We start from the raw sequence: 25,800 nt of genomic DNA on the forward strand, positions 1-25,800 counted from the left end.
TTAACTGATTGCTAGGTTTGGTTGGTGAATGATAGTTGATGATGACTGATGATTTAACTCATTACTAGGTTTGGTTGGTGAATGATAGTTGATGATGACTGATGATTTAACTCATTACTAGGTTTGGTTGGTGAATGATAGTTGATGATGACTGATGATTTAACTGATTGCTAGGTTTGGTTGGTGAATGATAGTTGATGATGACTGATGATTTAAATGATTGCTAGGTTTGGTTGGTGAATGATAGTTGATGATGACTGATGATTTAACTCATTACTAGGTTTGGTTGGTGAATGATAGTTGATGATGACTGATGATTTAACTGATTGCTAGGTTTGGTTGGTGAATGATAGTTGATGATGACTGATGATTTAACTCATTACTAGGCTTGGTTGGTGAATGATAGTTGATGATGACTGATGATTTAACTGATTGCTAGGTTTGGTTGGTGAATGATAGTTGATGATGACTGATGATTTAACTCATTACTAGGTTTGGTTGGTGAATGATAGTTGATGATGACTGATGATTTAACTCATTACTAGGTTTGGTTGGTGAATGATAGTTGATGATGACTGATGATTTAACTCATTACTAGGTTTGGTTGGTGAATGATAGTTGATGATGACTGATGATTTAACTGATTGCTAGGTTTGGTTGGTGAATGATAGTTGATGATGACTGATGATTTAACTGATTGCTAGGTTTGGTTGGTGAATGATAGTTGATGATGACTGATGATTTAACTCATTACTAGGTTTGGTTGGTGAATGATAGTTGATGATGACTGATGATTTAACTCATTACTAGGCTTGGTTGGTGAATGATAGTTGATGATGACTGATGATTTAACTGATTGCAAGGTTTGGTTGGTGAATGATAGTTGATGATGACTGATGATTTAACTCATTACTAGGCTTGGTTGGTGAATGATAGTTGATGATGACTGATGATTTAACTGATTGCTAGGTTTGGTTGGTGAATGATAGTCGATGATGACTGATGATTTAACTCATTACTAGGTTTGGTTGGTGAATGATAGTTGATGATGACTGATGATTTAACTCATTACTAGGTTTGGTTGGTGAATGATAGTTGATGATGACTGATGATTTAACTCATTACTAGGTTTGGTTGGTGAATGATAGTTGATGATGACTGATGATTTAACTGATTGCAAGGTTTGGTTGGTGAATGACAGTTGATGATGACTGATGATTTAACTGATTACTAGGTTTGGTTGGTGAATGATAGTTGATGATGACTGATGATTTAACTGATTGCTAGGTTTGGTTGGTGAATGATAGTTGATGATGACTGATGATTTAACTCATTACTAGGTTTGATTGGTGAATGATAGTTGATGATGACTGATGATTTAACTCATTACTAGGTTTGGTTGGTGAATGATAGTTGATGATGACTGATGATTTAACTCATTACTAGGTTTGGTTGGTGAATGATAGTTGATGATGACTGATGATTTAACTCATTACTAGGTTTGGTTGGTGAAGGCACACTTTCCAATAAAGGGAATAATGTTGTTTACTGTTAATTATTGTTAGTTTAAGTTGTGTATATGTGTTGCTTGTGTTGTTGTGTCTCAGTTGCTGTGGGGTTTGTGTGGGGGTTGGGCACGATCAGGGAGAAGGGTGTAGCTGCAGGTGAACTCACTTCTTGCAGCAGATCATGGCTATCCTGTGTTAGTTCTTCTGATGACATTACAATATAATTTGAGCAATCTGACACCTCAAATGAAACTATAATATGCCAAATTTCACTTCTGGACATTACATTTGCATGTTTTAACACAAAGCAGTTCAGTCACTTCATAAAATTGATGTGTGTGGATTTATAGAGATGTAAAACAACTTTATTCTAATAAACTTATTACATTTATTCACAAATTCACAGATTTCAACTGCTGAAAAGTGAATCTCAGGAGGTTTAAAAAGGTTCGGAATGCCAAAAGTTAAATGATGAATGTCTCTCGAAGTGGTTGAAAGCCTATCAGTGTTTTTATGTTTTCTGGACAGCGACTGGTTGAGATTCGGCACAGTCAAAAGCATGCAAACACATAATCCTTCTTCTTCAACTGGCCATTTTAAAAGCCTGCTCTTCAATTATTTGAAGCATGCTTTCCTCTGATTATCACCCAAGTCTTTGGCAAAATAGATGTGTTTTTCATACTTTTCATTCCAGATTCTGATGTATTGGTACTGGCAAGTGTTTTGGCAGAGCACTGCACTTCCCCCCAGCCTGCAAACGTTGTGTGCAATGCTCTTCCCATCCTGTGACATGCTCAGAATTCGTCTCTGGACCATATGTTTCTCGGAGAACCACAAAGTGCATTTGATCCCTTTAATACCAGCCTCCTCTCTGATGCAGGCGAGCGAAAGTGAAGTTCAATAGAGGCTTTGGCATTCGACCAATTTCTGTGCTCTTCTGGCTTTCAAGCGTACAGCAGATGTTTCTGCAGAAGATTCTCTAAAATACACCATTTTCACCAGTTATGTTGTTGTCTTTTAAATGTGCTGCATTAATCTGTAGCCTTTACCTAGTGATTTTTTTGTGTTTGTTTTTATTTTTATCGCCAGATTATGACAATTATAGGTTATGCAATAATGACAGCTTGATTTCAGATTTATATCTGTACTCGTGGTTCTCGCACTTTAGTAAATTGAGCTTTTTTGTTGTGGAACATGTCATTTAATCATGCCAATGTGCATCCACCATTTGTGAAATGCCTCACTCCTCAACATGTAAACATACTTTATTTAAATGTGCTATAGCCACATGTCGCTGCAGTATTTGGATCAGAACACTTTGGAGTTTTGTCAGTCTGAGCTGATTGAACACCTGCACTGTCAGAAAGCATATGCAGTACCTTAATTAGAATTTAATAATTGGATAAACAAGCCTGTGCGAGGTATAAAACTGCAGGCTTGTAAATTTAAAAGAAACTTTAGAATAGGTAGCGTAATTGGTCCCCGCATCCGCCAGATGCTCGTCACTAACTCCCTTTACTCCACCACCTTTGCAGTATATCATGTTTTCATATTTCACATTCCTTGCTGCCTTCCGTGAATGACCTGAATAAATGGTATGCCGTTTCAAATTTGCTGTGGTAAATTGGGTACATGGTCTATCAGTCAGCCTTGAATGGCAGTTCCATTGCATGGGTTTTGACAGACTAAAAAAGTGATTAAAAACATTAGGTAATGCACTTGCTTTACCCACTAATTATCCAACTGCAGAGATCACTGGGCTACTGCTCATTAGTGACGATTACCATGCGATGCCATAATGCTTCCAGCCTGATTTAGCTCGAAGGAAGGTTAAATGGAAGTGTAAGTGGGCATCATTGCATTTTGTTATAGTACATTGTGCATTTAAAAACACCCTCAGGCCTGACTCCCTTTCAGTTTGTAGATAATTCACAGACAGTGATGCTTCGCAACTATTACCAAACCATACGTCACTCTCCAAATATATCACACCTCAACTTTGATAATGTGAAAGGAGTCCAGTCGTCAGAGTAACTGTGGAATTTAAACAAATGTAAGAAATCGTTTGGGACGTTTTGCAGATATTTACATTTACATTAATGCAGACTGTAAAATAATTAACTACTAGATCTGCAGTGCCCACTTTTAACCATTCTGTGAAAACTATAACTTTTGCTGAGTGAAACTTCATCTTAGGATAATCGCCCTCTTTCTCTATAACTTTAAGTTCTTCTTCATGACTTTGATTCAGATGACACCATTTATTTTACTAGGAATAGCGAAACATCAAGTGCTAGCTGAAAAGCATCTGTCAGTTTTGTTGCTTGTTTAGGGAATCAAAGTGTTTATTTTCTGCTTGTTTGTCATTCTCGCTGATTATAATTTCATGCGTGTTTTGGTTCGACAGAGACGCATAACGACAAGAGCTTGTAGATTTGTTTTGTCTTCTCTTTTAAGCCAGTTGGCTAAAAGTTTGTTTGAGCTTATTTGCGGAACACAGTATCAACTCATCAGATGTTTAAAGGTGAGTGTCCCAGTTGTTCCCAGTTGAGTTTTTCTTCATACCTGATTGGTTTTAGGACACTGTTTGGCAACAGCTACCATTTTTTATTTAACATTCACATAAAAGTTCAATGTTGCTTTGGAGACAGTCCTACCTTGAGTTCACTGACTGGGGACAATTGCGAAAGCCTAATTAATGTAATTTGTAGTCTTTCATCTTGGTGTGGCCCTGCTGAATGGTACAGATCCATCAGTGGAATAAATAGGGCACTTGCAAAATCAGAAGCCACAAAGACGGCTTTGATGTGTCTGTGTGCGGGGGGCGGGGGGGTGGGGGGGCTGTGCATTTCAATTGGGAAAAAAAAAAGCACCAGAAACTCCCTGGCTCTGCATCCATATACTTTTAAGAACTAAGTTCTTGTTAAATCAGTTGCTTACCAGTTACCAGTTACAATTGGTCAATGATTGAACTATGTCTTTCTTATGCTGTACCCTTGAAAAATAAAAACACACTGAGTGATCTGAAGGTAGCATTGTTGTCCTAACTGAAAGACTTATTCATTCTATTCAGGCCAGAGTACTTCAATATGCACTTGAACAGTGCACATGCCCTTCAAATGCGTTTGAGGAGGATTGAATGTGCTCTTCATACATATTAGACAGCAGTGAAGGTATCTCTCAGAAGATCTGTTCTCCACAGGTAGCTTTATACGAATGGAAAATTAGAAAAGTGTTTGATTTGCCATAGACATTTAATGTAGGCCACTCCTACCTTCTCATTAGGGAGTGTGGATGGTGCTGGTTAAGGTTTGTTTGTATTTTTCTCCCTGCTAGTTATACTTCAAACACCAAAACAGTCCAGCTAGCCTTTCAAACAATCCAGCTAGCCCAAAATATACTGCATAAAACATTCACACATCAACACACCCAACATCTTCACGCAGACCCCTGCTGGCAGTGCATTCTGCCATGCTTTCAACAGAGCCAGTCAATGTGATGACCTCTGAAATAAGAATGCAACATACTTGCGCCCAGTTTAAGCCTTGAGCCTGTCTGTTTTACCCTCTCTGCCATTGTCTGCTGCTGAGTTAGTATTCAGCACTCTGCCATGCAGGCTAAGCTTCTCCAAGGGAGCCCTCTGCTGTCAATAAGCACCAGATGCTTTAACGAAGGTTGCTTCTGCTCCCTTAACTCCACTAATGTACTCAAATGTATTCTCCTGCAAAGCCCTGCAGTGCTCTGCTGTGGTCTGGAAAACCCGAAGTACACACAGCTAAGCGGTTTGGAACCACTAGGCAAGGAACCTTCAACAATCACAGGATAAGTGTATTTCTGTTTTGAGGAAAACCTGAAAATGTTCATTAGAAAATGTCTTGAAAAGCTGGAAATGTTGAAGTACAAGAATGGACCAAAATTATACTTACAGGAACATTCAGTAAAAGTATGTGAATGTGAACATCACCTTTTTGTTGATGTTATGTCAGTTTTCATTCCAGAAGAAATGTGAAATTTCCTCTAAAATGGAGTCAGCCACAGCAACCAGTGACAGACACTTCTCCTACATTGTTTGCTGCCACAGCTGTAGACATGACAACAGTCGTCGGGAGATGAAGGCGCGTTTAGTAACACATTTCAGTTCTCCGCAATTTCCTGCATTTCCATTTCAGTCATGGAATCATCATGTCTCTTTGTACATCACTTGGCATAGTTACAATCTCTTCATCCGTATTGCCACTTCCAGGTCACGTGGTGGTTCCTGCCACCTTCTCAAGAGAAAGAGCTTGAGAGCGGTTCCAAAAATAAGGCCATAAATAAGAAATCACAGGCTTTTTCTGCCCTTGTGCATTACGCAGCTCTGATGAATAAGTTTGGTGGTATTATTGCTCACGCTGCTTGAATCAATGCTCAAATCTTTGCCCTGCAATTGAGTCCCCAGTAGTCCGACTTACACTGTAAGTGAATTAAGTCGTGGAAGAATTGCAGTTGCATTAAACAAGGAAAGGAAGAAAACACATGTACCCCGCTGTCTTAATAGCATGCTGTTGTCAGTGGCAGGGTTCTTAAGATGAAAGGAAAAGGATAATAGGGTTTCTTTATACCTTTGCCTTTAAATGAGTAATTTATATTCTTTAAGGAAAGAGTTCTCAACATTTTTGAGCTATGATCTCCCTACCACCCTAAAAATGTACGTTGAGCTTCATGGGCCCCTACCCTCAGACACACTATGGCAACCTTTTTCGCAATCCCACTCTGAAGCACTTTGTAAAAAATACTGTACAATAAAATCACAGTACTTATCTGTAATTCACATCATCATGAACGTTGCATGCACAGGCTCGAAAAAAGTCAAGCTCAAGGTGTCAAGTGCAAAAACATTATATTTTTGAAGGTATGATGAGAACACCACTTACAAATCATCAGAATCATTCAGATGCTCGGGGAAGGAGCATCAAACATGAGTGTTCTTCTACATGTTGCATGCAGTTATACACTTCCACCAAAAAACTCTCCAAATCCCCAAAACCTACATAGTTTAGCTTTAAGAGGACAAAAACAGCAGTAGCCAAATACATATTAAATGCAACTTAATGGGACAAACTGATTAACTGAAACACAAGGGGCAGGCTGGTCAAGACTGCACAAAGTACTGTTCCCTTCCCCAATATACTTTGCTAATAACTAACTACATCTAATTATTCTTAAATCCTACATTTTACTGCTTTAGATAGAAGCTTAGCCTTATTTCTGCAACAGGCTGAAAATAGCTGCAGGGCTAACTTGGCTAAGTGCTGCCACACACGACCCCATGTTTTACTCAGCTGTTTCACTTGTGTAGCCACTCATAGTGATGAGGTGATATGATTAGCATGGAAGATTTTATCAAAACTGTTATCAAAAAATATGATAAATACAAGCACAGAATAGAACAATGCATATTCTTTGACCACTTAAATTATCCCTCAAATGATCTACTCTATGATGACCCTCAGGTTGAGAACCACTGCTTTATCCATTAAAACAAGCAACACAATTCTTGAAAAAGTGAGGATTTTAAACTTGTAATCCATAAAACATTTCTATGGGTAAGTAAAGACGAGATATTTTATTATAATAAGAATTTTGTGAGATGTCATTGTTGTACAGTGTACATTTTCGCTTTGTATCCTTCAATCTTGCCATGATTTTGTCATTTTTTTTTCCATTTAAATGATAAGGAATAAGTCGAAAGTGCAGACTCAGATCTGCTGATACAGAATATAAAACAAATACACTGTATTCTGCATTCAGAGTCAGTGACCACCTTTCAACAAGTTGTCATTCATCCATAGATTATTCATTTTTCATAAGATATTTTCGAGTCGATGAGATATAAGATAATCCAGGAAGGGAAAATCAAAGGATTTCCAAAACTGAATAAAAATAGAACTCCTTATAATCATGCAAGACCTAGAAGACCACCAAAATACCACAGTTAGATACACAGTTCCACAGGTGTTTCTACATCCTTCCACTCTGAGAAGATCAATGCTATAGGTCTGAAAGGACATGTAGCTGTCAAGAGACCAATACTGAGAAAAGGAAATAGACAGAATAGAACAAAATTTGAAGATCAACAAAAGAGCTGTTGTTGAAACAATGGACTGACCACCCCCGAGCCCAGACCTTACCATTATTGAATGAGTTTAGGACTACTTGGCAGTCAACTTCTGAGACTGAACTTTGGAAGTTGTGTACTATATAATCAATTATATGTAACTACATTTAAATAGTACAGCAGTAAAATAGTCATTTTTTGCCTTTTAAGCATATGCACTTGCTCATTCCTCTGGCTGAGAAAGATTCAGTTTTCTCAGGGGAGGTGAGAGCAGACCAGCCTCAGGGCTGACAGGGTCAGCCAAGTTCAGCGCTCACAGAGCCCACACACACACACATTCACATGCCCACATTATCCAGCACCCCCCACATCTCCATCTGAACCGGGAGCAGGAAAAGGTCAAAAGTTCCACAGAAGTCTGGGGAGATCAAATGATCAGATAAATTTGACTGCCTCTCCTCGTACACCATAGTACACACTGCACTATTTGCACCATATGTATCTGTGTATACTGCATATGTGCATATGTGCATGCATGTAGAAGTTGCCTTCAGAAGTTGAGAGTCCAAGAACAGCCAGTAACAGATGTCCCTGTGCTGCTGTGAAGTGGATGTGGCCAGCAGGTGCTGGAGCAGAGCCTTGTGGCTAACATGTAGCCTGAGCACAGACCCAAGGGACAGGTGGATTGATAAGGGGGCACAGCAAGGACAACCGAACTGGACCGGCTAAATACCTCCAGTTCAGTGTCTGACTTATGGGAGCAAAATGTTACACAACACCTAGATATTTTTAGACTTTAACCTTCTGTCACTGTCATAGCAGTCAATAACAAAAAGACCACCTTTCAACCAACTGTCATTAAGTCCATACATCGTTCATTTCTTAGTTGATGAGATATAAGATAATCCACTAGCATAAGGAGGGGAAAATCAAAGGAAAGTTAAAAAAAGAAAAGTTTCCAAAACTGGAGCTCCAAAAATGACAAAAAATAGAACTCCGGTCACCATGCAAGATCCTAGAAGACCAAAATTGTCATAATCAGATATAAAGTTCCACTGTTGCTTCAGATATAAAAAAACCACAGGTGTTTCTACCTCTTGTACTCTGAGAAGACAAATCAATGCTGTGGGTCTGAAAGGACGTGCAACTGTCAAGAGACCAATACAGAGAAAAGGAAATAGACCAACCCCAGAGCCCAGGCCTTACCTTTATTGAATGAGTTTAGGAGTACTTGGCAGTCAACGTCTAAGACTGAACTTTGGAGGTTGTGTTCTATGTAATACATAGTACTTATGTACCAAACCCCCCCCCCCACAGTCATAGCAGTCAATAACAAATACATGTTGTAATTTATATGATAATAGAAATAATAACAATGAATCATTTCTCATCGTTTTAAAGCAAGCAAATTCTGTCAAAAGTGTAGACTTTATTTCACATAAACATTTATGTTTGTGAGTAGAAGACAAGATATTTTATTATGATTTGAATGTGACAAAATTTTTCTGTGCATACAGTCAATGTCTGACAAAGAAATGTCTGCATATATTTACTGAAAACAGAAAAGGGCAGAAATGCAGACTCAAACAGGTACATATAGAATGAACATCAAACATTAATGAGGTTCCTTACATATCCAGTCATGTAAGTGGGTACTTGATTTAATAATAGCATATTTAATAATAGTATGCTAGTGGTCATGATGTGAAAATTCCTGGTAAAGGTTTTTTTCTGTTCAATAATGGGCTTTTATCATTTTAAAGGTCACAAAACTAAGAACTCAGAAAGCTTAGACATTCATTATTATGCTCTTTTTTTTTTCTTTTATTGATCTAGATGACAGCAGAGGCCATCCTGCGTCTCAGCACAGATCCGGTCCTTCCATTCAGCACATTGGACATTGCGCTGGACATTCAGAATAAGCTCAAAGGTACAGTTGAAGTTATTAGAGTCAGGTTGTGTTGTGCTGCTTTGTTTTAGATTTTGTACATTTTATATGTTTCTGCATATAATTTCATATTTGTACATTTCAGGGCTGTCAGTGTTGATTTATATCATGATCAAATAATCAAGTAATTAGTTGATTGATCCGGTTTAAGGCCAAATTGTGTTAAAATCCACAATCACAAATCATGTATAGCCTTTTATTATTTATATTCCAGTGTGTCCAGAGTGCTTCATTTCTGTTCACTGTAGCTGTAGCTACAGTGGGAGATCAGGTATTTGGGTGCATATCGATTGAACCATCACACCTTATGAGGCAGCAGGATGACCTTGTTTTCTGCATTTATACAATTCAAATGAGGGAGAGGTACCATTCCAAATGAGCATGATCATGAGATGTAATTGCCTTTTGCTCCCACCAGTTTTAGCCAAGGGAGCCTTAGATTAATTTGGGTCAAAAAGCATCAGAAGATAAAAGTGGGGTGTACGTTTAATCGTAAGACAACTTCATCAGGAGAGACCCAGGGGTGGTAATGAGCTCCGACCTGCCCCTCTGCGTTTTTAGAGACTTTATTGCCGAGACTGAATTTCCGCAGCTTCCAATAACATTAAATGATTATGCAGAGGCCCTCAGGTATCCGTTACTGTCACCTCTCATTCTGCGGAGAGAGTAAAGGAGAGTAAGGGCTCCCCCCTGAGTCTGCCATTCTCTTTCACTGCCGTCGCATGTGCCTCCGACGTTAAATATTCATGCAGACATGGAGCAGGACAGGTGAGGTGCATAATTGCCACATAATCCTGTCTCATGAAGACAGCCTGTGAAGCCATAAAGCAGTATGGTATTAATATATCATCACCCACCCCCCATCCTCTTCATATACACATGCGCAAACATGCACAGACGCTCCTGCAGCTGCTCAGCGATACGAGAGAGAAGTGACATGGAGCTATGTAATGCATGAGAAGCTGCAATATAGTCTACCATAATTCCGAATGTGAAGTGTTGTGGCAGTTGTATATAAATGTTGGATGGCTTCTTGTTTTCAGTCTGGAATGCTTTGCTCTACTCTCTGCTTATGCTATTAATAGGTATGTGTGATCAGAACTGGCCAAGATTGGAATCAGTAGATTTTTGCTTCAACCTCACCAACAGTTTGTTTTGCAATTTTATGGCAGAAATAACATGAGAAGCATGCTGTATTTCATGCTGCTGCTATACCAAAATGTTGCAGCTTTAATTATGCAAAACTCCTTGTGCTAATTAGCCAGCTGCCTCTTTCTTTAAGTGTTTGACTGTGGATTATTCATGTTTTATGAATAAGAGACTTATTTCTTCAAATAATGTTATTTATATTGCAATTGAACGGACATGGAAATGTGCTAGTGTGTTTAGTGTGTTTCAGAACAGCCAAATGATGAAAAATACTATGAGTTGTATGAAATTTGGTGCACAAGAGTCATCATGAGGGGTTCTTAAAATCACTGGCAAACTGTGACTATTAGAAAAAAATGAGTATAAAAAAAGTCCACCTTTGTCTATAATGCTAATTTCTGCTAGCTGACCAATGTGATTATTAATAATATGTTACCACTAAGCTAACACTGCTGTAAAAGCAATTCTGTATGTTGTATCTAAGGCATCTAAAAGACCAAAATTGTATCTGGTATGTTTCAGCTTCACGGTGACTCAGTGAAGCCCCCTGACTCCTGAATTTTCCTTTTCTAATGACTGAAACCTGGTTAGACTACAGCTCATCTAATTTATTCAGGACTTTCAGAAGGAAAAAAAGTGATATTGTTCATCACAAAGTTGGTCCCAACCTTTGGAAATCAAAATGTGATTGATTTGAATAAGTTTTCAAATTATGTTGGCAGTTTAATCTAATGTGTTAGGACTTCATTTCAGCTCCTGAAGGTCTAACCAATGGGAGAGCTTTCTTGGCTGTATCTATTGTTGTATTTAAGGGGGGGACCTGACTGGAAAATTTCACGATTGGGTGCTTCAAGATTATAACCCTTTTCTTTCCAACCGAAACTCAACAAATGAAAGAAGTATTAATGAAATGCTTGCAGAGTTCAAATACATCACGCAATGATAATACTATTAAATATATAATATACTATTAAATAAAAAATGCACTAAAACTGAAGGTAATTATTTTTGTTCCCAGACATTGTTGGGCTTTCTCTGATGGCTCAGAACCCTCCAATGGTTACCCGCTGCTTAAAATCACAAGCCTAAACAAGGCTAAAAGGACTTGTTTAGTATCTCAAATAAATTTATGACATACTGCAGGGGTGTCCAGTCTTATCAATAAAGGGTCCGTGTGGCTGCAGGTTTCGTTGCAACAAAGCAGAAGCACACTACTTGAGATTACTTAACAATTTGACATGGCACAAGGCTAACTGTTGGCTACAAGCCATTCCATTGCTTGTCTGTTACAATAGCCTTGTAGCTGTAGCACAAAACTAAAGAAGCACACATGCCTTGGCTGATTGACTACATATGGTTTAAAGGGGGTGGGGCGGGAGGCGTAAGACTTCTCCAGACTTCTCATTTGAGGGGGGTAAGACTTCTCAAGAGTTGTCTGAAATGCGATACATAGGAACAGCCACAAGATGCTTTCTTCAAATCATCCTTAAATCATACAGCCCCGTGATGCTGCCGTGAGTTACTTCACATCAATCCCTTTTTCATTATACGCCCAGCGGTCATGCTTCCTTAGCCAAGACTAAGGTGTCTGTACTGCCTGATGCAGTGATTGAGATGGAATGACTGGCTCGCTGAGCTAATGCTTTTAGCTCGCAACCTCAAACAGGTTGAATTAAATGCACCAGAGCCTTTGTTAAAAATAAATATGAGAGATGGATAGCACGATAGATAAATAATTCCTGGCAGCTGGGCCATCTCCATCTCCCTTTCACTTTAGATATGACCGCTCGCTGCTTCAGCTGATCAAATGGTACATGAAATAGTAGTATTTATGAGCAGATCAATGAACTGTATGCGATTCAAATAGTACACATGGGTGCTTGTTGTTTTAGAGCACAGCAGTGGTTTGAAAACTGTCAGCTGAACGTATTTTCTGCCTGTACATTCATGAGTGTGTGTGTATTTGCCTGCACAGACTCTATATTAGTGGTCATTAAAGGAGTAGTCCAGTGATTTTCAAGCTAATTTCTCTCACATTTCAGTACATTTTCCTGTGCGTTGAATAGAACAGTAAAACCAGTTTGGGGCCTCTTAACGATTTTTCAGTAATCAGCGAAAATGCTTATGTCATTGATAAGTATATTTATCTTTTTTTCTTTCCATTTTGTGTGCATTCTGTGCTGCTATCCAAAACATGAAACTTATGTCTTCAGAAATTGTATTTGTGTCCTTACTTACTGTCATAATGAGGTCTTTTCAGGCCGAGTAGATTTTTACAGATTTAATGCACTTAGACTTTCTGTGCCAGTTTCAGGTACAAATCGAATGATTTTGCATATTTACATGTTGTGTACAAAGCAGGCATGCAAGAATAAAACAGCAGCTCATGGGCCTTTGCATGGTAAAACACAAATTGCACAAGTCTTGCTCATGCATATGTATTTGAGAGAAGGCTGTGCCAAACGTGGGAGGACCATCCAAAAAGTGGGGCTGATAACATATTCCAATTTATCCAGTTTAAGTTTGAGCAGCTCATGTCAATTTCCTGCCTTTTAAAACCAGGGGGGGATTTGCATTGGAGTTTAAGACATAAGACATTTAAGACATCTTGTTGACAGACCAACTTGTTGACATAAACCCAACATGTGTTTGTAGTCCATGTTACCATTTCACAAACTCTATTTTCTTGTAAGAGTAAGATAAAAACTATAATATTCTCAGAATTCTAGATACAAAATAATCTATATTTATTGACAATTATGTGCCAAATTATTCCAAAGTTGCTTATTGTTGAAAAAAAAATAAAAGCCAATCAGCAGTTGCCACATTTATATTAGAAGCCAATGGTCAGATGCTGAAGCATCAGCCCATTGACCATGTTTTGAGTGTGGCTTTTCAGTTCTTTTATTAAATTATTATATATGTCATATTATGTTATGCATCAGATAAAGATTAGATTGTTTCAGATTTTATAACCATATAAACATAAAAACATTATAGCACAACACTGGGTGTCATTCTTAACCCAATAAAAATAAGACTTAATTAATTAAATGCTGCAGAGTTGCTTTAAAAGCATGAAATCCAAAAATGTGCAGTGCATTGAGTGCATGGAGAACCATCGCTGCAGATGTTTATGCCCATGAATAAGAAAGCGCAGGTGTGCACAGAGATGAAAAGGTGCTGGGCAAGATAACAATACCCTTGCAGAATGAAAGGACGATTGCATACTCAGTTCTTCTAATACTGCTTTAAATAAAGCTTGCATTTGCCTGTGCACGCATGCCATTTCTGCTTGCAGCTGCCCGGGCTGTCCATGCTTTTTCTTTTGCGTCCCTCTTTTCCTCTCATGTCCTTGGCGGAGGTCTGTCGCATATTTCCCCTTGATATGTGATATGTTAAGTTTCGTCTTCCATTTGTTAAAGCTAAAGCTCTGCTGGGCTCACGCCAGCACCACTGTCCCTCCATGTCCCTCTGTGTCAGAATGGGTGATAGATTACAGCAATCCTTCCACATATTTCATAAGCGCTGCTCTCCCTGTAGAGAGAGGGACATGGAAGTTTGTGGAAGGGAACGGCTTCTTTTCTGCTATATTTATCCTCGCTTTCTTTCTCTCCTCCGAAGAATCGCACTGACTGCATATTCTCCAGCGGCTGGCAGTCATGCTGCTCACAGTGCCCAAACCTCACCGGCATCTCTCTCACTCACTCTCTTTCTCTCTCTCTCACACACAATGCAGAACCACCCACCATAGAGCACAACGTCTGACAGTAGCCAAGGTTAATTACATTCAGGCAGAAAAGAACCTGAATATTCTTAGCTACTGAAAACAAACCAGAGCTCTATTTATTTGTACTAAGGAGGCGGCCTAATGCCTGTAATGTCATTAAACAGTTTATTTGTTTGCTTATTTATTATTATTGCTACAGGGGCTGTTAATTCATTGAGATTACTCGATTAATTAGGAAAAAATGCTTTTAACCCTTTTAACTTCTCGATGAAAGAGCAATAATTAGTTGCCAGTTTCATGATAATTCATAATTTAAATTCATTTAAAGTCCATTTTTTTGCAAGTTTTTTTGTTTTCTCTCTCTTTCTCTCTCCCTGTCTCATATATGTTTATCGCTGTTCTCAGAAGAAAACTTCTTATCTCCAAAATGGTAACTTTACAGGAGAAGGAAAAAATAACTACTTTACTTTTAATGTACGACAAAGGGACCAGATGTCTTTCCAAGTCATTTTGGGCTGTTTCTGTTGGTCCCCATCATTTCAAATTATGTCAAAAACTGAAAACGACAAAAGTTGAGATACAAGGTTTTCTCCTGACAGCACCGATTTGCTCAAATTTGATCCTAATGAGATTTTGGGTCTTTGTTTTCCATTTTGGCATTTCGTTAAAGCTGTATAAGTAGGCAAAATAAACAGAAAGTATTTTTTACTTTAAATAACTATTTACTATTTACTTTAAATAGCACTATATTCATCATATTTGTAGATTAAATGTGTGAAATAAAGTGATTTCCATAGCATTAGGCCAGTTTCCAGTGTTCATTACTGACATCCAAAATATGCAACCTGCATATTGACACCTATTCATAACCTAATGTTTTAAAACAGAACAGTAAAATAAAAAAGCCTAGAGACGAGACGGGGTGTGTGTAAGTCAGTACAACTCAGAATATATCACTTCTGTTCAATGTATGGTACAATTATATTCCCTGACTAAAGGTACTGAGATGTACCCTTGAGGGAACCACCCCAGTGACAGTTTACTATGTTTTATTTCTGAGAGTGTATCATACAGTCAGTGCTTGCAACTCAGCCTCAGTTGCAGTCCTTTCGCTCTCGCTTGTTATGAAGGTGGCTCTCGAGGGAAACTGTTGCTTTCTGCTTTTGTTAGTTTGCTGCTAGTAGATTTATCCACAGTTATCCTGTAATTACCTTTCAACATATTCTGCTAAATTATTGGTTTTAACTGGTATTAGAGCTGCATTTTGTTTGTAAATGACTTTTCACACTTGTGCTTTGGTGATAAAGAGTGCCATAGCATGGCAGTAGCTGGAAATAACTTTTCGCACATTTTATCACTTTTTCAACATTTCAGAAAAAGTAAATCAAAAACTGTGGAAGGCCAGGTTTTCAACTATAGTACTAAATAATACAGCATTGAAACCATTGTGGCATCAGTACTAAACTCCTGGTAGAATATTTGGTATTTGTACTGGCCCAACACATCAGGGGCCATTCCAACTATTGCAGAACCATGAACAGTCTGTAATGCCAAGTGAACTTGGTAACCCATGCCTTGACTTGCCTTTGAGATTGCAAATGATGCTAGTGGCAAGAGGAGTCAATAAAATACTTATTGAATGAGAGGGGAAATTATAGTGCAATGCTGTTCATTTATTTCATTTCCTTTTAATGAAATTGAAAAGTATTCAAAATCATGACAGACCATCCAAAATTATAACTAGAATCCACCCAGTTTGGCAAGAAACCACTCAATCTGGCAACACTAGTGTTGACAGAGTCATAGCAACACAGAGCAAATGAGCAGCTGGGCTTTAGGGTGGCACTACGGATGGGTCAAAAGGTCAAACTAGGAAAATGTATTAATGGTGTTTTAAAAAGTGAGTGGCATTAATTATTCGTTAACATGTTAACTTTGACACCACTAATATTCTTAATGAATCCTTCTTTAAGGGTTTTCCATTTCATATTATCCTTGAAAATATTTGGTGATTTGTTATTGTTGCTTAGCCTTTTTTTAAAACAGTTATTAGTTATTAAATCAGTACATTATTGGATTACTGTTGATTACTAATAACATTAATATGGACAGCTTAATATTACTGCAATTATTATTGTAGCAATTTGATTTTGTCTAGTCCTTGATATGTTTTACTAAAATACTCTCACTCCAGTCCTGCTCACTGTGAGTCATAAGTTCATGCCTTGTCAAACGCCAAGAGCCCACTCAGACAGACTAGTCTGAATAATCATTATATAACAATTATGACAATTTGTAATAATTCATAACAGTGAAGCAGCAGCAAAATTGTAAATATTGTTGTATTGGGGTTTAGGGAGTGCTGTTGCCTTATTGTCTGAACAGCCTCCCAGATTACTGATGCTGCTAGAGCTGATAAGCTACTTGCATTGATGCACAAATATCATTACAATATAGTCAGTTCTGATGAATATTTAGGTGCTTTTCCTCATAGCCAGCCTGCTGCACTCTAACACTGCATTTGCTGATGTTTTCCAGAAACTGACAACCTTTTGTATATCTCTGCTGTCAAAACAAAACCTTGTATCTCCAGAATGGTAATTTTGCAGGAGAAGGAAAAAGCTACTTTTAATATAAGTCAATGAACCAGACATATTTCTAAGCAGTTTTGGGCAATTTCTTCTGGCCCATTTATCATGAAAATTTGACACAATATCAAGGATAAAAAGGTATATTCAAATTATGTAAAAAAAACCCTGAAAAATGACAAAATGGGGATACAAGGTTTTTTTTCTGACAGCAGCGATATACTTATTACCTCATAATATGGTTAGATATTAGAAATACACAATTGCACTTGAGACAAAGGCGGCATTAAATATGTCTGCTTTGTTCCATTTATTGCAGATATATTTAATTATTCAAACCAAAGGCTAATCTCTCAAGCAGAAGATTAGGTGCTGTTGGTTTTGCATTTTGATTTACATTCTGCATACATTTTTCTTTTTGCTTCTCTGGGTTAACAAGATTAAAGTATAAGCATCATTGAGCTATTTGTCTTTTAGTGGGGATCTGAGGTTTGTGAGGTGAGCTGATGCTCTGTTGTTGTTTGGCGAATAAGCATAGGCCACAACAGTTTGTTGATTCAAATTTTTGGGGGCTACACTTACACTGTCAAAGCACAGTAACAGTGAGTGATGTGCAGTGTTGAGGGGTCTGTCGGAGAGGGTAATGGCTGAGTGGATGGAGAGAAACTGGATAAAAGGCTGAGGTGGTGGGTGTGGTCAAAAGCTGCCAGTACACTTTTAGCATTTTAATTGGCAATTACATCCGTCACATTAGCTGGGCAGAGTAAATGTTATGGAGACGTGAGTAAATAAATGTAGAGCTAAAGATGGTCTAGGATGAAACATGGATGTAAACTTCAAGCTGCCTGAGATAAAATTCAAGATCATATATTCTAAATATCACAGCATCCTGAGTACTACGTGTTGAAAGAATGCCTTACAAACCTGACATTGCTTTGGACTAGTTTAGTCTCTTTTCGGGTTCACCGGTGGGAACCTAATGTTCTGTATCTCTACACAAAGTTTTATCACTCACACTCACACAACTTTGAACATGCTAGAGGCTAAAGGCTGACCATAGTACAAGCCAGGCTTAAAGCCAAAAGCCAACAGTTAAAGCAGTAAGTTTATTTAGTTTTATATACCAGTAGTATATGAAAAACGCCCCAAGATGCATTCAGAGGGCTTCTAACCCTGTCATTAGGAGATGGCAAGTTCAATCCCTGCTAATGCTACAGCTGTCTGTAGCCGTCCAAGAGAGCAAAATTGGCCTCTCTCTCTCTCTGGGTGGATATGATGCCCCACCTCCCCCCCTGCCGGTTGGCGCTTTACTCTGAGCGCATTCAAATGTATTTTTTATTTGCAGAACATAACATTGGATCTTTTCTAATATAATGTATTGTATGTATATACGTATATATGTATATATAATGTATGTATGTAATATAATGTATGTAATAAAATGTTTTCTTTTCAATAGGTTTTATTTTATTTGATTTCTATCATTATAATGAGGCAAATTGTTTGCTAGCATCCCTATGGAAATCAGTATAAAATGCTAAGCACCAAGCTATTTGAGGTGTACTTGTGTGTCTTGCCACAGCCCCTAGATTGTGTATTCATGTATTCACCTAGGCCTGCAGACTGTTTCTACAAACATAGATAGAATGGATCGCTCTCAGGAGCTCAGTGAATTCCAGCATGGTACCGTGATAGGAGATACAGCGTACAAAGCTTCATTGAATGGGTTTCATGGCCAAACAGGTGCATCCAAGCCTTACATCACCAAGCGCAATGCAAAGCATTGAATGCAGTGGTGTAAAGCGCTGCCACTGGACTCTAGAGCAGTGGAGACGTGTTCTCTGAAGTGATGAATCACGCTTCTCTGTCTGGTAATCCGATGGACGCATCTGGGTTTGGCTGTTGCCAGGAGAACGGTACTTGTCTTACTGCATTGTGCCAAGTGTAAAGTTTGGTGTGGGGTTGTTTTTCAGGAGTTGGGCTCGGCCCCTTAGTTCCAATGAAAGGAACTCTTAATTCTTCAGCACCAAGAGATTTAGGACAATTTCATGCTCCCACCTTTGTGGAAACAGGTTGGGGACGATCCCTTCCTGTTCCAACATGACTGCACACCAGTGCACAAAGCAAGGTCCATAAAGACATGGATGAGCGAGTTTGGTGTGGAAGAACTTGACTGGCCTGCACAGAGTCCTGACGTCAACCTGACAGAACACCTTTGGGATGAATTTGAGTGGAGACTCTGAGCCAGGCCTTCTCGTCCAACATCAGTGTCTGACCTCATAAATGCACTTCTGGAAGAATGGTCAAAAATTCCCATAAACACACTCCCAGAAGAGCAGAAGCTGTTATAGCTGCAAAGGGTGGCATGTGAAGGCAGACGAGTGTATATATAGTGTATATTGGGACTGACTAATTCCTACTTCTCTGTCTATTACAGATGACCCATTGAGAAGACCTGATCTTCTGGCCACTGCAGCCTCATTTAGGACCAATTCTAGCCTCTTCCAGTCAGAGTTTATGCGCCCTGCCAATGACCCCAAAGAGCGTGACCCTTCTCACATGCGCATGCTGAACGATGTGCTGAGAGACTTGGAGAAAAGCTTTCTTATTCAAAGCCCACCTCCAGGCTTTTCACGGTAAGCTGTAGCCAGGAATGATGTGCCGATAACATTCAGTAACAAACTCCTATTGATTGTTGCTTACCGAGCGTCACTTCAGCAATACACAATTTCTTTACCTGTCTTTTTGCGTCATACCAGTCCTCCATGCACTATTTTATTCATAAAGGCATATAAGTTTCAAAAGTCGGCGGAGGAGAAAAAGGTTGGGGGAAAATGTTTGATATGCTTAGATATAGTTAGATAATCAATAATTGATTCACTGAGCTGTACAGTAACTGAATGCTTTTTGAAGGAGCAGATGTAATGGTGGTGTATGCATCAAAAGAGGTGGTATGACATTAAAGAATTTTGATGGGCACGTAGTCATGCAGCAGTCAGGCACAGAGTTACAGTCTATCATAGCAGTTTCTGTATGTTAATCCACAGAAAGCTTTCAAATAAGTCACTTCTTAGTTTAATCACAATGTGACAACGACGCCATTCATCCATCAATCTGCACATTCTGGTGAGCTCTGAAGTTCTGATTATTTACAACTTCTTGGACTTTAATTACATTTTAGCTTTTTGGACTGAATTTTCCTGCTCAATATGATGTCTGACAAGGGCTCTTTTTGGCTTCATGTTGTTAAATTGCCACAACTAATTCTCAACTCAGACAGGATCTTTCAAGTTCTTGTTAGAAAATGAATGATGACATTACTTCCCTGTGGTCTATTGTGGGTGACTACTCAAGGCTGCAGAGACAGAGATGCCAATTTGCATTTCTGTCAAATGTATTCACTCCAGACAAGTCTGCCAGTGAGAAAGCCTTGCCTTGAATATTTCATTTTCTCTCTTTTCCACTTACTTTCAGCTTTGCATTCTTCTTCTACTTTCATCTGTATATAGTGGAAAATAAGCTATATATTTTTCCAGCCTTTTCTCGACTTAGTCAGCCAACATTATTTTACAATAATTGTTTTATATATATATATAAACACCAGGTGCAGATTAAAACTGGGTCCAGTTGCAGGGATACATTATCTTCTGTTTCAAATTGTTATTGTTTTTGAACTGTGTGTCTGAACCACTTGGATTAACTCAGTTATCCAAGGTGGAAGTGGCTGGAGGTAGTCAAGGAGAGATTTGCTTTTCTGTTTGTAGTTGCCTCCTAATCCAGGATAGGCTTGTTCTGTGTCTGGGAAATCGCCCCACAGTGTTTAATGCCAGGAGCAGAGAAGGTCAAGTACATAAATGCTCAGTTAAAAGGAAAAATGATTCTCTCAAGTTCCACCATAGGTAAACTTTGGAAGTTGTTTACTTGCCTTGTTATTCTAGCTGGAATAACTTTCCCTTTGTTAATTACTAAGGTAATCGTAATTATTTTATGTAGCACAATCTCACAGGCTTTTACACAGGAATATGGATGAAAAGTAAAACAGCACAATTACAAGAAAAAAGCAAGGAATGGGTCACAATGTTGTACACACATACTAGATTTTTGGTATGTGTCTACAACATTCTGATATAATCTGGATTTAAAAACACTTGCCTAGCTTGCATTCCTGATTCCCTTCAGAAGTCTCTTCCTGGATTTAGGAGCTTTATGAGAAAATGATCTTCTCATAGGAGCTTTATGAGAAAATTATCTTCTCGTAGGAGCTTTATGAGAAAATTATCTTCTTGTAGGAGCTTTATGAGAAAATTATCTTCTCTTAGGATCCATCAAGTTATCCTAAAACTCAAAGCTAGGTGATTAAGAGCTTTTAGTTAGTGAGATCTTTTTAGTTAGCAAGATCCTGTAGTTAGTGTGAAACTTAACAGGAAGACAGTATAAACTGAATAAATCTGGAGTAATATGTTCAAACTTTATCTAGTAAACACACTGGCTGCCTCATCTTGAACTACTTGAAGCCTATGTAGAGATACAGCATGGAAACCAGCCAGTAACACATCACAGTAGTGTAGTCTACTTGTTATGAAAGCATGACCTAATTTCTCAGCATGTTCCAGGGTTATTATGAGTCTCAAGTACTAAAACACAGTCTTAGAGATATTGTTGAAAAGGGGGCCCAAATGATAAACTAGCATTCAATGTTACTCCAAGGTCTTTAACTGTAGCATTGGTTGCAGTGAAAAAACATTCCAGTAAAGGATACATTCTGCAGCCTAGTCTAACCTAGCCTCAAGATCAGTAATTCAACTTGACATTACTATAAATAGATCAATAAATTATTTGAAATTTAAAAACTGAAAAAAACAATACCTTTCTCCATCTAATATAACACCAGAGCTTGTTTTACATAACTGAAATCCTTAATTCCAAACTTTTGAACTGTGATAGCAAACTTTGCATTTGTATTCCAAAGATTTATGGAGTGACTTTGAAAAGTATTAGAAACTGATTTCTGTGACTGAATTGGTTTCTAAAAAGTTTGCAATCACATGCTATACTGCATTTATTGTTATGTTATTTAATAATGCCCTTACATACAGTAGACTGAAATGTGATACGCTAGACAGCAAAATGTGTTGTTTTACTCAATATATTCATTTTTCTTGGAGCATATTAAATTTATTAATTTAATTTATTAATTTGCTTCTGTTAATGTATATTTTGTAATACAAGCCATTCCTGATATTAAAGTTATTCGTTTTCATTACTTTTATACCCAGTGATACAGTGACTGTATCATTTTATAATCATGTACAGCTCTGTTTATGTTACTGAACACATCCAAAGTGTCTTAATGAATTACAGTTTCCTACAAATTATTTGGAACCTGTGAAGCTGTTGAGTGCTTGCATTCACATTATTAAAATCATTTTCATACATTTCCCTGCAAATGAATGGGTTTTATATTATTGAAAAACAATTATTTGAACCTTAATTCAAGCGTTAAATAATATTACATTCCAAAGTATCCAAATAATAGAATTGGGCCTAACTCATCAATATCTTCCTAAGTTTTCCCTTAAATTTGTTCATGGGAAAGGTCCTAAAAACCCTCTACATCAGATTCATGTTGTGCTCTTAACCTGCAGAATTGTTCACACATTTGTGCTCTTGAGTGTGTTTAAATTCTGTTCTTACCTAAGAACGAATCCCAAATAAGAAAATGTTAGTAAATATCAGAAGTTTTGTAAGTGGGTTTCTTAAGAACAGTTGGTGAATTGCTAATAAATGTGCAGTGTGCATTCTTGACAGGTTTTGAAAACTGAAACAGTAGACTTGAAAGTTAATGACATACTGATATTACTAGCCTGAACATTTCAAAGTACTTATAATAATGAATATATCTTAGCCTTGTCATTGACAAATGTAGTACGCTGGCCTGAAAACTCTAGGAGAGTAATTGCTTCTGAATGCTTGGAATGCTAATACACAATCAAGCAGTAAACATGCAAACAGATTTCTAGCAATAGAACAGTGCATACCTCTCTCTCTCTCTCTCTCTCTCTCTCTCTCTCTCTCTCCATGTCTCTCTCGGAGCTCTGCAGTGCTCAGCCATGTCCTTAGATACTTCCTCACAGTCAGGGGGATTTACAGATGTGGATTTGAGGTTGATGGGAAGGGGAGTGCAGCTGGAGTCACAGTGGAGCTTGATGTTTTAGTAATACAGCATCAATTGTGTATGAACGCTGCATATTGCAGATTCACCTCACATCAACTCTCCTGTTTGTGCTCCTAAATCACAACTCAATCTTCTCGGTGAAAACCTTCATATGTGTGACCTACTTGAACCGCTGCAGGTTTGCTTTAGGCGCTCTGTGACATTAGAAGCTACGCTAATCTGAGCTAAAACGAAGTACCTACTATTGTCACAGTGGCATGCAGGAGCAAATCAGAAGCTAATCACATTTCTGTGAAGTGGTCTTGATTAAATTAGCACAGGGTGAATGGAAAAGACGTACAGAAAGCTACTAGCTATCCATTTGTGTGTGGACACAGCTTTCAGGAGACTGCCAATTAGTCCCATCTCACTGACCTCCATCTTTTTCCCAGTGTACACTTTTCAGCCAGCTTAATAATCAGTTAAATGCAGGGGGTTTGTACTGTGTAATAAACTAGGCTAAGGAAAAGGGAGGGGGAAATATAGGTTTCACTTGTTTGCAGGTGGCATACGATTCTTCCAGATTTGTTTCCCCATGCACAGTGTGTTGGTACCTACACACAGTATGTGCGTTTGTAGTACAGCATTTCTCATAACCTGGACTGATAGCACAGTTATGCATCACCTTTACCACATTTGTAAAAAAAAACATAGACATCATACCAAGGAATTCAACCCACATGCAGCATATCTAAGACTGGATCGCAAGATGGTAAGCAGTCAAGCACGGCTGTCAAGATTAATCATGTTTAAAAAAACATTAATTAAGATTTAAATCTTCTAGATCAAATTACAATGATAGTAGATGCAAGTATAATGATGTGTATTTAAAACTCTCCTGCTGGTCTTTGACTGTTAGAAGCTGACAGATACTCTCATTTATGTTTTTTTCACCACATGGTGTCTGTATATTTATTTCAATTTCAGTAGTAATTTAAAAAATGTAATAGTCATTTTCAAATGGATTAATTTCTGTTATTATTGTTTTTTATTTTGTTTTATTATTGCTCTGATTATTATTATTGTTGTTGTTCTTGACACATTAAATTGCCTTTCTATTATGAGTGGCTACCGCAACTGATGAGGGACAATGGCTAGCTGTGTAGCAACGCCCATACCATGAATGTCGTTACTGAACAATTGGACATATGTAAATTTATTATTCTTTAATTGGCTGCACTTAGCATGGGGCCACTGTGATCGTCCCCCAAAGCTGGTTATTGTGAACTACTCAGTTCGTTAGATGAATGCTGATGGGCCGCTGAAGGAAGGCTGCTAGGAGAAATAGGTAGCCTACAGGCATTTACACAACAGGTACTTTGGGATGCAAATCCAGCCAAAAAAGAAATAAAAATTAAAACAATAAAATGGAAAAGCTAATAGAGAAAAGAATATCCAAGCTTCACTTTGGCTTTGGCTTTTCTTCATGAAATGCAGAATATGTGTTAAAACTAAAAACAAACTGCAATGTTTACATTCTTATTTCTTTTTCATAGCAACCAGCTGCATATCTGACAGAATGAAAATGTAAAATGGATAAATCAACAGCAAAGTGACAACAACCTGCTGAAGATTCACTCTTCATTTCACACTTTTCTTTTTTGTTTTCAAACTGACCAGCATACAAATATATGTTAATTAGCACTAAGCGGAGCTACAGGGTACATTTTAGGACATCCTCAGACCTCAGAGTCAGAACAGCATCATTCCTCAGCTTAATAACTTTGAGTCTTAAGAAAACACACCATCATGTCTCAGATCTGTTGAAACTGAACATCAGACCAAACGCCGTCAGACCAAATGGCCATAGAAAAAAAACTGTGAAAATGTTATACTGGCATTTATATCAAGATACACAATAGTGATCTAAGTTATACGAACCAGTATATGTATTTGCTCGACCAGGCTTGTGTTGGTCTGATACCTTTTGTCTGAAGCTGTTTGGTCTGACGACGTGTGGTCTGATGTTCAGTTTCACCAGAATTGAGACATGACATGGTGTTTCTCGAGACTCAAAGTCATTTAGCTCATTTGCATTTGCCTATTTATTCTGACACTTAAAGCATTTTGATGCCAAAAACTGAATCACAAACTGTCACTTTGCTGTTGATTAATCTGTTTTGCTATCCATTCGTTGTTATATTGAACGATTGATTATGTTGTGCACTGCTCCACAGCTACATCTAGTGGCGCCAGGGTAATTAAAAAAAAAACATCATAGACAATGATTTCAAAGTTATCCTTCGAAGGATCATGCCCAATCTGGCAACCCTAAATAAAACAGCATTGAGCAGTGTAGGAAAGCAGGGCAAATAGCTTTTTAACTATTGACTTGAAAATGTAAACAACTTGTCGGTCAAGTCTTTGTTAGTTAACAGGGAAAAGATTTTTTCAAGTTTTCAAGCTGCCTATGTCCACTTTATACTGGAGCTTGTGCTAAACATTGCTCTGTCAGTCTTACTGCCTGGTGCAGTCTAATTTTCATACAGCTCTGGACAGCTAGCTACCTAGCCACACTCCAATTTTTATTTATATAAAATTAAAATATTTGGAATTGTGCAGAGTG

General features: G+C 38.0%; 1 protein-coding gene across 1 annotated transcript in view; it reads left to right on the plus strand.

Annotated features, from left to right (window-relative positions):
• LOC108442514 (inactive N-acetylated-alpha-linked acidic dipeptidase-like protein 2) overlaps positions 1–25,800 on the plus strand; it is a 352,526-nt gene that overhangs the window by 321,205 nt on the left and 5,521 nt on the right. The window contains exons 12-13 of the mRNA XM_017722591.2: positions 9,442–9,535; positions 19,458–19,656. Of these exons, the coding sequence (XP_017578080.2) occupies positions 9,442–9,535; positions 19,458–19,656 (293 nt within the window). The remainder of the gene's footprint in view (positions 1–9,441; positions 9,536–19,457; positions 19,657–25,800) is intronic.

The sequence above is a fragment of the Pygocentrus nattereri genome, chromosome 15 (genome assembly GCF_015220715.1).
Source record: "Pygocentrus nattereri isolate fPygNat1 chromosome 15, fPygNat1.pri, whole genome shotgun sequence".
Taxonomy (NCBI): Eukaryota; Metazoa; Chordata; class Actinopteri; order Characiformes; family Serrasalmidae; genus Pygocentrus; species Pygocentrus nattereri.